Here is an 18,311-nt window from a genome sequence, read left to right as displayed (position 1 = left end):
GTTTCGTTATTTTAATATGGAAATGATCTGTATGATTCAAGTGCTTTTTTGAAGTTTTTAAAACCTACACCTGTGATAACGTTGATAACGTGCAAGGTGGTTGTATGAAGTTTTTGTTTCTGACCGCACTTTTATTTTTTATTAGTTACTACGTAGTATTTCTTTGCGGGGGGGAAAACCCCAGCACAACTACATTGTGTATAGTTTACCTTTTTAATTCCATCCTCAACTCGATCCCTGTGTAATGCCACATAGCGTTTCACATTTATTATCCGTGATTACAATTTGTTTCCCAAGAGAAGCCGCCCTTGTAATGTGCCAAGTACAATAAGCAAGGAAGTCACGGCACGGGGTCGTGGCGATTACGGTGCAATCATTCTTCAAGCCCTTCTCGCATAGTCCAAGACGAACACGCCTCCTCCTCCTCTCCGTGAGTCTGTCCGGCAGGTGTGGAGATATGCTCAGGTATTACAGAGCGCGACGCGCCCTCTACAAGCAGATGCGAAGTCTCGACTGAAGATTCGTGTTAGAAAAAGAATGAGGTTTGTTTTCCTGGACACAGCTCGCGTCTCTGTTTTAATTCTTCTGATACTGCAAGCTTCGCTTAACAGTGAGAGTAAAGGTGAGTACTGTACAAGTGTTTTAGCATTACGCCCATGTAATGCAACCTTGCTTTCCGGTATTTACCGTTTTAGCCAAAAGTTAGCTGTTTAATTCAACGGGAATTTAAGAATTAAAATATGGAAACCCATAATAAATTGGAGAACGTTCAAATTCTGTCTGTTTCATTTTGTGTCTTTCCAAACGCTTTTCAGGAATGTCTTCTTCCATCCTGGTGATGAAATTTAAAGGTCAGCAATGAAATTGTAATGACAGTCGTAGCGTGTGGCGAGTTATTGGTTAATTAAATGTTATGTTTTCCATTTTCTAGCGCTCATGAGTCAACTCATTCGTTTAACCGTCTAAAAAAACGACCGCATTGTGTGTATTTCATCATGAAAAACTTCTTACATCAAAATTACATTTAAATTGCAAGAAGTTTGGGATTAACTTTCTCTAGCGGTTTAGCAATCGCTAAGCAATTACATCAGCCTCAGGTTGCACATTATCAAAGCGTAGTTTTTATGACACGACGCTTAAATATTGAGATACGTGGTCATGTACGTTAATGCAGCGCAATTAAACATTTTGTTTAATTCCGAGAGCGGAAATGTAGAAAAGAATTGGTGCGCCTCTCTACAGAGACTTTACTGTTCATTCAGGAAGTAGAAATTTGTCCATTTCTGACACTAGTTCTTTTGAGTAAAGAGGTCTTCGTATCCAGTCTAACACCATTATTAACTGAGCATATGACCTCATGAAGTTTCTACTGGCCTTTGAGTGTTGTCTCAAAAGAAAACAGTTGTAAAGGGTACTTAACATTTCTCAGCAAGGAGATCATGGGTTTACTGTAGCTTAGGGTCGTCTGGGAGAAAATGCCAAAGAAGAATTGTAAATCTTATCACAGTATTATGTACATTAGTCTCTATACAAGTGCTGTGCTGGCTGAGAAAGACTACCTTCAGACCAAGTACAGTATGACTGTGCTTCTGTTTGTTTTCTCAAACATTTTAACACAGGAGGCTGTCTTTCACCTGTTCTTCTCATCGGAACTTTGTACAATAAATACGAATTTCCCTTTGGCTGCCGTCTTGTAATCAATAGGCCCACATAACCATACGGCCTAAAGAGTTCTCAACAGTAAACACAGAAATAAAAATATCTATTTTCATTTCCATTACGTCATTTCAACAGAAAAGCAGCACTGAAAGCAAATAGTCTATTAGAGTGGAGGTGTAACGTTACATGATGGTCACGACAGTAAGGGGAGAGTGAATGACAGGACAAAGCTTATTATTCTGCAGACTGAGGGTATACTTCAGCAGGCAGGGTTGCCAATTAATTTCTACAGGGCTCTCAGTCATCTCCAAGAATTAGTTTTCTGCTTGGCTGACACAGATATGTTGGACTGGAGGCCTGTGTGCTGAGGGGACGGTCCAGCGAGCTGTGAGACGGCTATGTGAGCTGTGAAGTGAGGGTCTGCTTCGACTCCTCAATAAATAGAGAGACAGCGTAGGACGTCGTGCTGACTTTTCAGCGCTGGGCGAGCTGAAAACCAGATTCCCAACCTTTTTACATGCAACTGATTCTTTTTATGAGCTGATGTTAAGAGGTCAAAAACAATTCTACATTGAAAAATGCAAAAAGGAACAATTAACCCTTAAGTATAAGAAACGTTTGGATTATTCAAGTTTAGGTTTGGTCTGTAGCCTTTAAAAGAATGCAGTTCTCACAAGCCTTTTATATTTCTGATATCGTCAGTAACCTCTCAACTTGAGGGATATACTGTTTATTCCTTAGAAAGGTTTAGCTCCATCTCACAACTGATACTGTATATCACAATCAAGCTCGCTATGACAAGGCGAAATGGAACAGTTACATTTGGCAATTCCTTTAAAGTTTCCAGGCGCATGATGAAATGGGTCTCCTCTTACATGCGATGCCGCTAATGTCGTTTGGGATATAAAGTGCTAAAAACTGTAAACCCGTTCTTTATGGGGAGAATAAGTCTAAGGCTTCAGTGCGTAGTGTTCATTAATCCTGCTTAACGTTGTAAAGGGAGAGTGCCTGAGTGAAGAGAGAGTTTTGTTCTGACAGCTCTTTTTCAGGAAACTATCCTCAGTTACCGTTGATTTTTGGTGACATATCAGTGATGTGCCGTAAACTTGTCAAAATGAGCTGACATACAAATAACAGCCTAAAGCGAGCAGATAAGTGAATGTGACTGTCTTTAATAATCTCGTTTCACATTGCTGAACAGAGTTCAAACCTGAGTGGAATCTGTCCTCTCTGTTCCTAAGCACAGCTGAGTCTAAACCTTCCTAAAATGGCCTAAAATGAGAAGTGGTGTTTATTTCTTCTTTCTTCCCACTCCATGAAGATATTTGTCTTTGTATAATTCTTTGAAAATCCGTTATGGTAAGACAGTCATATCTGGATGTTGATATCATCACTCAGGTTTAAAGGAGTGAAGGAGCTGTGAATTTAGTCATACCTCGGCAACAAAGCTGCAACTCTTGTGTGCAAAGGCCTATGAGCTATAGGATGGCAGAGGTCTGTTGGAGGCCAGGGTACTGGCTTCAACAACATGGCTGTTGCAGCTGTGTCACTCGTTTCACACCCTGACAACGCTACAGTTTTAAAGCCCCATTTCAGATGTTCAATTCATCGGTGAAATGCAAACCAGAGCATACAAGTTGAAACTGTGTGGAAGCGTTTTTTAAAACGGAGAACAGGAGGCACTTCTTGACCCATGGGTTGTGGGTCGCTACTCAGCTGTGAGCACCCTGGGGAACTAGATGGGCCCAAGGCGCTCCTCTCCTTTGTAACTTCTCACATGTTCTCATGTTCCAAGAGCAGGTACAATCAATCAATCGATCAATCAATCAAAGTTTGTTGATCAAATCCACAGCAATACAGCATGTAGCAGTGGTTCCTGGCAATGAAATGTCTTTTCTACGCGCTCACCAAATTAGGGTTACAAAATAAGATGACATAATAATCGATAATAATGCAATAGAAATGGAATAAAATAAACTCGGACAAAACTCAATATAAATAGAGCAGCTGTGTGTCCAGGGTGTATGCGATACATTATGTCCAAGTAGTGCAGTGTGCCGAATACAATGAAAACAGTGTGTCCAGCTGAAGGAGCTGCAGGTTGGCTATTTAGCAGTCTTATTGCCCGGAGGTGGAAGCTGTTCCATAATAACAATACAATAAGCTGAGCAGCAAACAGCATCTGCTGGAAACTGAAATGAACTAGCAGAACCAGGTCGCAGATAGATGAAGACTGAATTTAACAAAGTAAAGAAACTGGCACAAGCAAGAGTACATGCTTGGGGAGAATAACAATGAATCACTTAGCTGTGACACTGTGAAAGGGGCGCCAGTATTTTAATGAAGTACGCTCATCCCTTGCTACATGAGCACAAACTTTCTGCTCATAGGTTAAAGCTCGTAATATCAACGTTACATTCAGTCAAAGAGAATAAAAACCCCATAACTGTAAGTGAAGATAGAGCATCAAGCTCTCAGGTGATATTGATACTGTGCATTCATGTGGTGCATAATCAAAATAAAACATTTCATAGTAGAAAACGATAACATTCGTGGATGAATAGTACTTTTTTCAAATCATGCATTCGATATCTTATTCCACACCTTAACTCATATAAGACCCTTATAACGTCTCTTAGGAAAGATCAGAGGACAACAGCCGAGAGCAGCGAAAAATAAAAATGGAAGAACAAGCTGCGTGCTTGGAAATGAACTCTTATAACAAAATTATTATATATTGGTGTCAAAACTTTGACCGAGTACTTGGAGGTAAAGTGCTAATTGTATCGGGGGATGAGTGTCTGTGTTTAGTGAGCAAACGGGGTTAGTTTTTTCCGGCTGGCAGTCTGACAAGCGGATTTCTGAACTGATCTAAGTGTCCCTGGAAGCCTCCGTCTCCTGAGGAACGACTTGGCGTCGTTGTGCTCTGTGTTTTTATCCACGCAGGCCCGAGGTGCTATCTGGGCTGCTACGAAGGCAGTTCTCTTGGATTCCCTGATGGATGGCATCAGACGCTCACTGACAGAGAGCCAGACCCTGCCTTTTGCTCAAAGCTATGTTTTGACAGGGGGTAAGCGAAATCTATTGAAATGTTTCTTCTTTTGACTTAAGCAAAGACACTGATTCAGTTTTCTCCTTCTGCCTTTTTTTTTCCTTAAGACTTTTCTGTCTCTCATTTAGTAGCAGTAGTAGTAGTCATAGTAGTAGCAGCAGTGTTGTTATTTTCTTGCTGCTTCTAAGCATGGAAGGTATTCAGGAGATACAGATATCTCCCCAGTCAGCAGTGGGTCTCAGACCTTATTACAAGGCCAAGGGACTCTAGAGTCCCTTGTTCATACCTGCTGGTGGGAGCTTCTCCAGAAAACAAATAGATGATGAATACTAAAGCATGTGGAATGACTTTATAGTAGGACTTACAATGTAAAATGCCTCTCATTGTTTCTCAATCAGAATCACTTTATTTGCGAATTAAGTTGCATGTTAAAGGAGCTTGATCTCGCATCTCGGTGCAAAAACATAGAAACAATCAATAATATGAGATTATTTTTCAGCCCTGTCATGTCAGCTACAATTCTTCAATTTTTAATACCGTCTAGATATTTAGCAAATTTAAAGATGAGTAGTTAGATATGTATTTTAGATGTCAAGGTGAAGAGACACAATTTTTAAAAGGCTATCTGAACTGGGATATTTATTTCTTGGAAGTGGCACAAACATGTAAGGAGGGACCAACAAAGAGGGTTTATAGCAAATTCAAATTCTGTAATCTAATCCCAGCTGCACATTCCAAAACAACAAAGTGCCTTTCAAGAAAAGAGCACAGCGAACTGCTCAACTCTCACCGATAGCTTGGAAAAGCTCAAGTTAGACTCAAAAACACTTTTTAATTCTGGATGTTTACAGCAAATCATTTAGTTAATCATTAGGACCAATCACAAAAACCAGAACTGTATGAGGAAAATTGTGAAGTAATATTAAAACATCCTTACTAATGCAAATTAATATTGGGTTTTTTTGTCTGATTTTAAAGCACTTGCTGTTACTTATATCTCTTCCTTCTGGTACATGATCTCCACAGTTATAGCTCCTCCTTCTGGTACATGGTCTCCAGTCTCCACAGCCCTATGTCAGTTGCCTATATGCTGAATTTGTCCCAGGCCGCGAATACCCCTAAAGGTCAAACAGAGTCACATCATCAGAGCACAAGGTCTGACGTCAGTGTGTTCTTATGACAGACTTGTAGAGACACTGCGGGCTTGTCTAGGCCGCAGAGAAGGACACAGAAGGAAAAGCAGTCAGCTCCAGAAGCCAGGGCCTGAACGTGTTGAGATTCTCCTAATGAACACAGAGAGGCACTGGAGGCATGGCTCTGACTGCACAAAACATTTTTACTCTCCCGGAATTGTGTCCTTAGGTCACTGGGCATTCCAAACCCTCCAGGGGCTGTTTTACACATAACACATGATCCCTTAGATATGTTTTAACTAAAAGTTTTACCCTAGTTTTACAAGCTAATGACCCACCTGTTCAAGATACTCCCCAGAAGGCCAGGGGGTGACATTCTGAGACGCGGCATTTGTCCAACGTGGAGCAAACTGTTCAAAGAGGGGAGGAGTGAATCACCAGAAGCATCTGTACAGGGGTAGCAGAGAGGAAAAAAACCCCATTGATCGACAGACTGATCTTCCTCTAGCATCACACCACTGACCAAAACAAAACCCAATCACCCATTAGTTATAATCAATCAAACATGTACTATAGACGTTGTTCTAAGAAGTGCTACAAAGTCAACAATGTAAACTTTAAAGAAAGATAATAACGGGCTAATATAAGACTGTTCTCATTGTGCGATTGTCGATCTTTTACTAAGATATACTATGTTGATACATTATTTACAATATTGTATCCGATTGTATGGTGTTTTATTCACTTGGAACTCGTGTGCCCCATCTTACATTGTCTAATGCTTCTTAAAACAGACAATATCAAAATCTATTACAATAACATCAGGCGGTAGGCTAATATCAGCCCGTTGTACTGTAAGTGCAGAAATGTGGTGTGATTTAAAAATTACTCAACAGAAACTTTAGAAAACGGATTCACTATAACACACCAATGTGCACCCAGCCTTATTATCTAAAACATGTTCCCATTAATTAATTTTTCATTTATTGCACTTTCATTATGGTAAGTGTGTATATTGTAATACTGTCAAGATAAAAGTAAGTACATCCCCTTGAACTAATGATGTGTTGCTTTTTATTTATTGACAATTTAATACAAATACCATAGAAACATAAATTATTAACACAGAAAACATCTCCTTTTCTGCTGTGAATGTTCAAGACATGACCCATCGCAGACAGCCTGAGCCATCTATAAGCATGGCTGATTCACTCCAGTGAGCACAGGCAGGTTTCAGCAAGTCTGTGGGATGGATATTATAAACCTACCCTTTAATGTTCTGCATTACTCAAAACCATGACAAGGAAAGTCACTACATTAGTTTTCTGATAGATCTTCTTCAGATAAAGCATTTGATAACACTTTATTTTTAGGTATTTTAATTAAAACCTCCTTCACATTCTTTATGATGCCCCCAAAATGAACACGGTCATGGCTCAAATGATGTAATATTAGGTGAGACCTGATAGAAGATGCTATTAGTACTGAAACATTTTAAAGGCTATTTTATAACAGTTAAGACCAATATGTTGTTTCCGCATTTTCTGTACAAAAAATTATATGGGAAAACAACAAATTTCTATTTTAAATTATTATAAATGCACTTGAAACAAAAATAAAAAAAATACTCACAATCAAAAACTAGCCTTATACAAACAAAAACTGAAAGTAGATTGAAAACAAATGATATACAGTACAATATGGGGCAAAGCAACAAATAAAGCCATCAGTGAAACTTGCATAATCCAATGGCTCAGGTGTGTCTCCTCGTACAATTGATCCTGAGCTCAACTAGACACAGGTCTCATGCATTAAGGCTGTGTTCAAGAAGAGCAGCTTGGCTAGTCGGAGTCACTGCACACATCACAGAGGGGTCTGTCAGTGGACCCTGCAGAGAGCTGGTTAAGACAAGTGATGTGAGGCAGGTATATTCCTTAATCCTATGGTGGCGCATAAGATAGAACTGCCCTGACATGATCATGTTGTATAAACAACAAATATATATATATAGACATATGTTATGTTATGTAAAATGTGTCTATTGTGTTGTTTTGCTCTCTGCTGCAGTTCCACATGCTTTCAGCTTCACTTCATAAACAGGGATTCCCAATTCCTGTTTGCTAAAATGAGCAGTCCAATTAAAATGATACACAGCTCACGTTTTCTAGGATTTGACTGTGTGGTAAATGCAGAGAAAATAACATGGAAATATCAAGAAAAATGTGCTGAAGGCTGAGCCTTGTAGTCCTGTTTCCAATAAAATACTTTTTTTTCCGCTTGACCTTTCCAGTCTATAAAGCTTGGTCCAAACAACTGTAAACCTCCTTGTTTCTGAAAATGTCACTGTTTTGTCTTTTTTTATAGATGCCTGAGATTGGGGAATTTTTAATTAAATATTGGCTAGTACTCTGGAGTGCTCGGTGTTAAAAGTCAGTGAATAGTCACAAGCTGTGTGTGCTTTTTCAGATATCAGATGGCTGCCTTATCTGGGCAGATGTGCTCCTGCCCCCGGACTGGTGCTGCCTCTCTCGATCAGCCACTCAACAGCACAGTTAGTCTCAGTGACACCCCTGGAAATAGCACCAGGGGCTGGTGAGTGCTCTGACTTTGTGTATCTGACCAGATGCACCTGTCATAGTGATATACTGTATACCCTGTGAGTCTGCTTAGTTATTTGCTGATATCTACTTTCTGCATCTTACCACTATAGACTCGTTACAACTTGTGCTGTTCTCCAGCAGACAATGGTTAATTTAATTTAACATAGTAAATTCTTGTAAGGGGCTTTTGTGGGAGCGTTCTGTAAATTTCCGTATTATTCCTGGACGAATTTTACTCAAGCGGTGGCGTTGAAGTGATGAATTTCTCCTCTTTCCGCGAAGCTCGGCTCACTCCAGCGAATCCTGCATGAATGCCAGCCTGCCTGAGCAGGAAAACGCCCCAGCGTCTGAAACCTGTCTTGACAGGTAGTCACCTCCGTTTCTTATAAGGCTAATCAATGACTTTGTAAGAAACTCAGATTCATTCATATGCACCCTGTTGTTTTATCGTCCCTGCCGTTTTCTACATAACAAGCGCTTTTCAGGTCTTTCGGACAAAAGTAGATGCAATTCACACCAGCACCCTGCTCGAGTCAAAGATCCCGGGTTCCTAATTCAGGATCTTTCTGAGGTTGAGCTCGCAACAGGAGCGGCTCTTCCGCATGATAAGACGCCATTGAAGATTCTGCTGCTGCTTTCTCAAACACTGAAAGCAGGCATCGCTTTGACGTTCCACAATGACCTTCACATGCAGGTGTGATGGCCGGCTGTGTCTGTCCTTTGGGACCCAGGGGAAGAGCTATGCTGTCTACAGCACCCTGGGACCGTACATCCGGAACGTCAGCCTGACGCTGGGAGGAGAGAGTGTGTGGGCAGGAAGGCCTTTCACGCTCGAGGTGTCTGGGTATCTGGCTCATTCTTGGCGACAGCCTCTAGGTGAGATCACATTTACTGTCTCTCACTCCCCTGCAGTTGTATTTCCCAGATGCCGCACATTCTTCATTAACCTTTCGCAAAGCAGTCCTGAAACTCTAAACACAAGGGGAAAGCAAAGAAGTTTTCTGTCCGTAATTGATTGCAGGGGGATGCAGTGCATTACTGAACTATGGAGTGTTCCTCCTGTCGGATGAGCTGTGTGTAGCATACCTGACATGCTGTGACGCTCTGTAGGTGCGATTGACAGCTTCCAATAAATTCTGGAGCCACACAGGAGTACTCTAATTTTTACGTTGGTAACCCCAGCTATTGCTGTGGGAAGCAGTAATAAGATATTGAGAAGGTTTTCAAAGTAACTGGAGCTGAGAGGAAAAAATATGAAAGCACAGCTTCTATAAAGGGCACGACCATATCTCAGATCATTTGAAAAAAGCATGGAATCAATTTCAGGTTCAATTTTGTGCAAATGCCGTCTCCCTGTTTGGTTAAACATCACAGAATAATATTATTGTTGATATCATTTGTGTTGGGTATGACGTTGGGATAGGTTTGATTTAATCCTGTTCCTTTCCATGTTTTTAAGGTATCCCAGATCTGAGGCCTGACAACCTCTCTTCGGTTCAGCTTGTGATCAGATGGACTCCTTACTTTCAGAGCTCTCGGAGTGTCGCTGTGCTGGAAAATGTTTTTTTCTCCTGCTCCTCCGTCTGGACATTTCAAGAGCCTGGAATCTATAACATAAGTATGTCAATTATAAGATTCCATACTTATTATAAGACATACAGAGAGAACAACAGGCACATTTTAATTTTACAAGTTGTTTAAATTGCACATTCCAACACTGCATATAAACCAGATGAGAATCATGGTTTCTATTAATTGTCATGCTCTCTAACTCCCAAAGATAAAGGCTCATGCTCTCTCCCGTCGCTGTGTCTGTTCCACGCCCAGGTGTGACTGTCAGCAACGCAGTTTCGCAGGAGTCTGGGAATGTCTCCGTCCTCACCCTGGTCCCTGAGCCTTCTGCTCTGGAAGTGACAGTGGTGCAGAGACCTCAAGACGTCCCGTCCTGTGTCCCGTTCCCAGTGAGAGGCACCAAATTCCTGGAGAAGGTCTTCCTGGGACGCACTTCTACTTTTAAAGCCTTTGTAGCAATGGGAGAGGATTTGGAATTTTCCTGGCAGTTCAGTGATGACGACTCCACACACCATTCAGGCAGTGATTGTGACACTCCCTCTGACTGCTTAACTAGCACTGTGGTACGTTCTCTGCGTCATGTGCAGTTTATAGTGGAAGCATCTCTGACCCGAGTTTGTTGATTTTTTTTATCTCCGCATTTCACAATTGGACCTCCATATTACCCAGTTCGGAGGTTTAAAATCATGCGGGACATTAAACATTCTGCGACTCATCTTCAGAGCATATCCAGTACACCTGATGCTTCTGCACAATTACACCTGACTGATTTTTTTTTTCAGAACCATACATTTGAAAAAGAAGGGATTTACCAAATCATTGTGAATGTTTCAAATGCCTATAACTGGATGCGGAGAGTCATCAGCGTGGTAAGATTGGGCGAAAGCTTTAGCATTATTGAGCTATTTGTTCGAGATTTCTATTAGTAAGCTGAAACGGCTCTAGAGCTGTAGAAAATTCAAATCACTTTTAACATCAGTTTAGTGATACTGGAACGCTGATTTGCATGTTCAAAAAACTGCGTTTTAAAAAATAAACATTTTGCTTTTAACAACTGAATTCAGGGTGACAGGTGCCTCTTACAAGACAGCAATCCAGCTCTTCGAACGACAAACAAAGTGCTCAGCCTCTGTTTCTTCTCGTAGGCCGTTGTTCCTCAGGTCCTCTCTAACCTCACCCTGGTGTCCAGGAGCGGCTACGCGGTGGCAGTGGGTCAGGAGGTCACTCTGGAGGTGGGGCTCTTCACCACAGTCCGCCCACTCCTGCGTCTCCGTGCCAGCCTGCGGGCCGGCGTCTCCCACGCGCGCCAGCTGGGGCACAGCTCCAGGCGTCCGCCGTGGGCGGAGGCTCCCGTCTGGCCCGGCTGCCAGCTCCACGCCCAGGTCGTGCACCGGTACGGCGCAGCGGGCAGCTTCCGGGCCTCGGCGGAGGTGTCCTCCCAGGAGGCCACGGGCCGCGCCGTGTTGCCTCGGCCGGTGCACGTCTACGAGCCCATTCAGGAGGTCCGGCCCTCCGCGCCGTGGGACACCGCCCTGCGCTCTGGGGCGAACGCGACTCTCGCCGTGGCGAGCTCTGCAGACCGGCGGGGCTCGGCCGTGCTGTGGATCGTCTCGAGGGGCAGCTCGGCCTTGCTCAGCACAACCACGCCGGACTGGTCACTCACCCTCTGTCTTCAGGACGAAGGCCATTACCAGCTGCAGGTCGTGGCCTTCAATCCCATCAGTAACGCCTCCTTCACCACCCAGCTGCTGGTGCAGGATGCAATATCTGGGCTGTCTATTTTTTCTTCAAGCCCAAAGCACATCAGAACTGGCACCTTAGTCACCTTAAATGCAACCGTGGTCACCGGCACAAATGTGACCTACAGCTGGAAGTTTGGTGCAAACTCAAGTCTTGTGAGTGACTCGGAGACCGCTGTGCATTTGTACAGCCAGCCGGGAGTGTACATCGTCGCCCTGAGAGCCGAGAATCAAGTGAGCTGTGCTTTTAGCAGTGCCCTGGAATTCACAGTTCAAGATCCAGTCGGGGACTTTGTAGTGCATCTACCAAGGACTGTGGCGGTGAATCAGGAAGCACGGCTGTCTTTTGCCGTCCGGGGAGGGACTGACATGACCGTCACCATCCATGCCAACGGGACTCTTGTGTACAACGATGACCGCTACGTGCCTGGAAATCTAGTGACCTTGAATTTCACTTTCACTCAGCTGGGGCCTGTTGACTTGGTGCTCAGGGCCACAAACCTGGTCTCTTCAAGCAGCAGCACTGCCACGACACTGGTGGTGAAAGAGATCCATGGGGTCAAAATAGAACTGACCCAGCGGCCTGTTGTGGGTGAGTGTGACGCTTATTGCCAAGGTTAATGGTAAGCAGGACACACTTGTATCTGTAACAACTCTATTTCTGGTACATCAGGTATTTAGTAAGCCATTAGGAGAACCATATTCTCTTGGTAAGCCCATGGCAGAGAGCCATTAGGTTAAATCATTGCAATAGACTCTCCTTTAAACATGTGTGTTTAGTATGTGAATTTACAGTATTCTGTGTGATTATCAGAACTGGGATGAACTAAGCTCTTAAAGCAGATACTATGTTTGGTGAAACTGCTGATGTCATCATCATCACTGCATAGGAATGTCTGGTTTGTTTAAGAGTGAGGGCCAAGCCTGGAAGTATACGTGTCGTTAAGGTCGGGGGTTGGCATACTGGGTGTGCCACAGCAGGATCTTTCAAACTTGGCAGGCCCTGCACTGCACACACACACACAGACACAGCCGTCAGGTTCAATCATCATGCCCTTTATTTATAGTGCAGGGAAAAATAAGACAAACCAAAGCACCAAGACAAGATCCCAGCTCTTGGAGCTGCTGGCTGACTTCTTCTAGTGCGTCTAGTGTCACGCTGGGCAGCTGAGCGGTTTTCTGGCTTCAAAACAGATCATTCACAAACCCCAGGCTGTGACTGTCGTTCATTCCAGAGTTTGCAAAGTGTTAAATATTTTAAACGGAAATTCACATGCAGAGGGTTATCAGAAAGGCTCCGCAAGGGATAGGTTTAGAAATATAGCCATATCTGAGGTGGTTCAGCCAATATTCTTGACAGACCAGCAGAAAAGGGATAACATGATAAAATGATCCCAATTAGATTCAAGATGATTATGTGCATTCCCTGGTCCCACACAGTCTTGATTATATTAAAAAACAGATTTCTGCTTCGCCCAACATCTTTAAATACTCACTTACGACAAGGGATGTCATTTGAAACTGCATGATGTATAAACAGATTTCTACAGTATATAACCAGCTTTCTATTTTGTACTGTGTATGCCTTTTATTTGACTTCACGGGGCACTAATGTGACATTCACCTGGGACATGGGGATCAAACATCCTATATTAACAAAGGTAATCATGTGTCTCGCGTGGGGGAAAAAACAGAACTGTACCCTGATGTGTGTGTGTGGATGTAGGTATTAGCTCATATACTGTAATTGGCACTTCGCTCGGATAGCCTGTAATTGCAATAAAAAGGCCACTAGAGGCCACCCAAGAGTCAACCTCAGTGACTAAATGGCAAATAGATTCAAACTGGGACAGTTCTTACAAGCAGGTTGAGTTTTGTCCGGCGGGGTGGGGGGTATTAAAATCAGACACGTGTGCCATTTGTCATTGTGAATTAAGTGATTTGCGCACTTATTTGGGTCTGTATATTGTTTGTGTTTGGGTCACATGAAAGGAAGTCAAAAAGGGAGAAGGAGAAGGGAACTTGGTTGTGTTGCTGTGATGACAAACACATGTTCTGAAGGTTATTGTGTGTCTAAAGTAACAGCACTGGGATCCCTGTGTCTTTGTCCAGAACCCGTTGTATCCCACCAGTTCCTGACTGCAGCAAGCTTCACTGTCACAGTGAAAGCCCACAACCACATGGGGAGGGTGACGGCCAGCACAGGAGTCTCTGTGCTCCACAGAATGCCGTGTGAGTTCTGCATCTTGTCCTGTTCTGAGCTCCCTTGTGTTTCTGTGTCTTGGGTGCGCACATTATAGCACACAGCTATTTCACTTCGCTTCACTGCAAAACCAAGCTTTCGATTCGGGTATTCAGTGGCCATTACAAATATTTGTTACAAACTCTACAGAAAGGATTGGTTGTTATCACCTTTGCTTCTTTCAACGGATACTTTATGACTACATTCAATAACTAAGTGTTTTATGGATGTTTTGCCACTGCCAATCTTAGTATCGTTGCTTATTAGGTATCATAAAATCTCTCCTACTTGGAGAAACAAACCGTCTCAAGTGGTTTCACCTGAAGTGGAAACAGCCTTTCATCCCTCTCACTGTATCGGCTGTGTTGTTCCTGTTCGAATCTCTCTTACGATGATGTGTCCCCCTCTTTCCCGCGCCAGCGGTGGAGATCCGCACGGATAAGTCAGCGTATGCCACCGACAGCGAGGTGGTCTTTGTCGCTGTGACAGAGGAGCCCGGTCCCCTGGAGTTCCTCTGGCACTTCGGAGACAAGTCCCCCGAAAGAACCGTTTCCAGGAGGATAACAAAGAGATTTCCTTCTCCCGGGCGGTAAGGCTTGAGGAGCAGGTGGAAAAGCCAGCTCTGTCATTCTGAAGGCTGTATACGACAGCCACACAGCACAGAGAGGTCAAACACAATGAGGCTGTGGCACAAAACACCTAGAGGAGTGCTGACGCATGAAGCAGACTGTGGAAGGCCAGGTGATCTTTTCAAAAACGCTGGAGGCCTGGAGATGTACATGTTCCCCTTATAAAGTTTTTAAAAAACTGTGGAATAAACTAAATAAATGCTCCCTCATAAAAGACATAAAAATATAAAAATCAGCAAATAGGAATTTACACATCCATCGTGTTATTTATTTTAACGCATGTCATTAAATATTTCAGGAATGCCTTGGTAAGTGTTTTTACGCCATTTGTATTTTCCCAAGTCCCTGAAGAACCGGAAAACAGAAAAGCACTTGAAATACCTATTTATTTAGTCTGTATGCTGTTGGTTGAACAACTGTAAATGTTGAATTTTCTGCAAAAGGGAATTGACGTCGAGCAATCTATTTTGTGCTTCTGTAACAAAATGCTTGATTTGCATTTTCCAATAAGGACATTCATGTTTTACTGTGATCACTAAGGGTGTCTTGGGGGTAACGTTCGCACCCTGGGTTGTGTTAATGTACTGTGCGCATTGCTGCTTCTCTAGGTACAACGTCATTGTCGAAGCTTCCAACGAGCTCTCCTCCTTCGCCTCGGGCATCTACCCCCTGACCGTCCAGAGAGCGGTCCAGCCCAATCGCCTCTTCTCGGACGCCTCCGCGCTCCCGAGCGCAAACGTCCGCTTTGACTGCAGGATCAACGCCGGGACCAGCGTCTCGTACCGCTGGGACTTCGGAGATGGAAACCGGAGAACGGGAAGGAGCTCTGAATATCATGTATTTAACAGGTATCGCTCTTTCGTCGTGGGAGAGTTCTGTCTGCGGTGTCGAGCGTGGGTGAAAATGCGCCAGTCAGGGAGCACGTGTATCTGCCCTGAAGAGCCCCCAGTCCAGCGGGGTTTTACATTAAATCACCACATCGTAAAGATGTGCAGAAGGTGCTGGTGTTTCATTAAATGAAGCAACTCACAGGTCCTGCTGCACAGACCTCCTCAGCCTTCAAAGACATGGCTTCTCTTCAATCAGGGGTCCCCTGGAGGGCTGGCGCAAGGTTTCTGGGTCTCCTTGAAACAGCAGTACCTGCTGCTCCAGTGAAGCCACTAACAAGCTGATTCAGATCGTCACAAGCCCTGATCGTTACAAAACCCTGTAGACACACCAGCCCTCCAGGACCAGGATTGGTGATGCCTGCTTCAAACAAATAATTTACTACCAGTTTGCAAATGTTCCCAGAATTTCAAAATGAATGATTTAGGTGGCCTCTTAAACATATTGCATTGGGAATCTCCATGACCCCTGGCTCGGACACAGATGCCCTCTCCTGTGCGCTGTGCATATTCAATTCATGCTGCCCCAAGCTTGTGTCTCTGTGCTTCATTGTGCACAGTGTAGGGTAAAAGTCTGTGGCCTGCGTGACACAAAGTATATCGGTCTGTTTCTGTACCAGGTTGTCTTGAAATCTTTATGAACCAGTCAAATCTGGGGTAAATCACTTCCGAGTTACTGGACTTGCCCTCCCCTGTAGAGAAAGTTAGGAGAAATCACTGAAGACCCCAGACGCTGGAGAGAATTCACTTTTGTGTAACACCGACCTTAATGAGGAAACAACAGCGTTACATGCATGGTGGAGGGCCTGCTCCCTTCCGATGAGTATCTTTTCAGCGAGTGGGCTGACAGTTCCATTGCAAAGGGGACGCTGACAGCCTGTCTCCATCTGATTTCAGGACGGGAGAGTTCACGGTGGAAGTGACCATGTTTAACCTGGTCAGCTCAGCCTCGCTGACCAGACAGATCTTCATCGTTCCTGAGCCCTGTCAGCCTCCTCCAGTCAAAAACATGGGCCCCTTCAAAGTGAAGGTGACGTGCTGTCGTATGCAGATCCTTCGGAGGAATAGATGAATATAGAATGCAGCAGAATTGTCCAGCTACCCTCCTGGTCCTTGTGCATCTCAGGGGTTGTAGCTAGGAAGCAGAGTTTAGCCGCCTGTAACAAATCCAAATGGTGATAAGTGCTTCTGATGACTGTAGATTCTAATATCGTCATGATAGCTTCAATAATAGCTGCAGTAATTACTGGTGATGATGATGACTGCCCGAGAGAGCCTGGAGCTCTGGGCTTTGAGGTTGTGTGCACAGCGGAGCGAAACGTGGCTCCCTCTGCCTTTCGTGACGCTCGCTGGAAACGCTGCCCGTCGCTCGGTTGTGCAGGTCAGCCGACACGAGGCCCTGCGCCTGGGGGTGACGTTTGAGGCCGATGTCCAGTGCGGCGAGTCTCGGGCTCTGCTCTACCGGTGGGCCGTGTACGACGCCAGCGGTGCGCCCGTGCTGCTCCCTCCGGTGGAGAGCAGTCGGCAGGTCATCAAAGTCCCGAAACATTCCCTGCACTACGGAACCTACACCGCCGTCGCCAGGGTAAGCAAAGGGACGCCACCCAGTCACGGGGCTGACAGGTCTGAGGCCGTTCGTTTTGGGGAAAAAAGAAAGACTCTGGAATTCTCGGTCATTTTCCTGACTGCTGTGTTTCTCGATCTGAACACGTTGCAGAATATCCACTGAGCTATTTCGGTCACCCCAATCTGAAATCAAAGTATTTTGATTGCATTCATCCTCCTAATCCTTCGGGGCACGTGAATCAGTTTGTATGCTAGGTGGTGTTGTATTGCGTTTTCCATTATTGTTGACTTTGAGAGGTTTCAGTTGGGCACATCTGTTTGGACTGAAGCTAACAATGAGCAGTGGTCCAACTCTCCTGCTGCAGAATTAGGTGCTTAGATCAGTAAAAACATGGGAATTTAATTCTTGAACTGCAGAATCAATTAGAATCAAATCACACTGGCTCCTTATACTTTTAAACATGTTAAGATCTTGCATTAACTGTTTCGTGGTGATGAATTTATTTTTAATCCCATTTTTAATCACAACAATTTTTTTTGTCCTGCAGTGAATTCCAACCCAGTAAGTCAGAAAGTGATTTCTCAGAAAGAGCTTTCAAGCTTTGTAGCCAAGAATGGTTTATAGGTTACAACACAAGCAGCTCATTTTTTTCTTATTTTCCTACTATTCCCGTGTGTTAAAATAAATTCTTCTTTTTTGTAAGAGCCTCACAATTCTGCACATAGCCTGTAGATAACAGCAACCCAAGGAGACAGCTTTGCAGCAGTATCATGTATTGCTGAGGAACATTGAATTCTTCACCTTGCTGAAGAATTAGGTGATAGAAATGACAGGTCTCTTTTCCTTCTGTGTTTCAGGTCCAGATCAAAGGCAGTGTAGTTTACAGTAACTACTCTGTGCGCATCGAGGTAGTTCCGACCCCACCCGTTAGCATCATTATCGGGGGCACCAACATCTTCATCAGCAGCAAGAACGAGTCTCTGCTAACACTGGATGGAAGGGGATCCTATGACCCCGACTACCCTCACAACCCCATGAGGTACAGCAGACGTTCGCGGATCGCAGGAATGGACTTAGTGGACAACGCGACTCGTGCTGCTTTTACTTTTAATTAATAATGTATTGGAATCACAGGGCATCTCCAGTTTATAATGTCCATGACAGCAGAGATGAATACATTTGCCAGCTGAACCTTCCTCACCCCGTCTCTTAACATGATTAATTAGAATCT

At 43.9% G+C, this 18,311-nt stretch overlaps 1 protein-coding gene across 1 annotated transcript in view; it reads left to right on the top strand.

Moving 5' to 3' along the window:
* The first annotated feature begins 423 nt into the window (after positions 1–423).
* Positions 424–18,311, top strand: part of LOC102696132 (polycystin-1-like protein 1) — a 54,265-nt gene continuing 36,377 nt past the window's right edge. Inside the window, exons 1-15 of the mRNA XM_069190823.1 lie at positions 424–622; positions 4,606–4,729; positions 8,311–8,436; positions 8,727–8,810; positions 9,139–9,320; positions 9,904–10,062; positions 10,272–10,579; positions 10,799–10,885; positions 11,162–12,347; positions 13,868–13,987; positions 14,418–14,586; positions 15,235–15,474; positions 16,411–16,543; positions 16,895–17,098; positions 17,938–18,119. Of these exons, the coding sequence (XP_069046924.1) occupies positions 538–622; positions 4,606–4,729; positions 8,311–8,436; positions 8,727–8,810; positions 9,139–9,320; positions 9,904–10,062; positions 10,272–10,579; positions 10,799–10,885; positions 11,162–12,347; positions 13,868–13,987; positions 14,418–14,586; positions 15,235–15,474; positions 16,411–16,543; positions 16,895–17,098; positions 17,938–18,119 (3,389 nt within the window). The 5' untranslated portion in view covers positions 424–537. The remainder of the gene's footprint in view (positions 623–4,605; positions 4,730–8,310; positions 8,437–8,726; positions 8,811–9,138; positions 9,321–9,903; positions 10,063–10,271; positions 10,580–10,798; positions 10,886–11,161; positions 12,348–13,867; positions 13,988–14,417; positions 14,587–15,234; positions 15,475–16,410; positions 16,544–16,894; positions 17,099–17,937; positions 18,120–18,311) is intronic.

The sequence above is a fragment of the Lepisosteus oculatus genome, chromosome 6, assembly GCF_040954835.1.
Source record: "Lepisosteus oculatus isolate fLepOcu1 chromosome 6, fLepOcu1.hap2, whole genome shotgun sequence".
Lineage (NCBI taxonomy): Eukaryota > Metazoa > Chordata > Actinopteri > Semionotiformes > Lepisosteidae > Lepisosteus > Lepisosteus oculatus.
The sequence above is the reverse complement of the archived record's forward strand: the minus strand, read 5'-3'. Positions and strand labels throughout refer to the sequence as shown.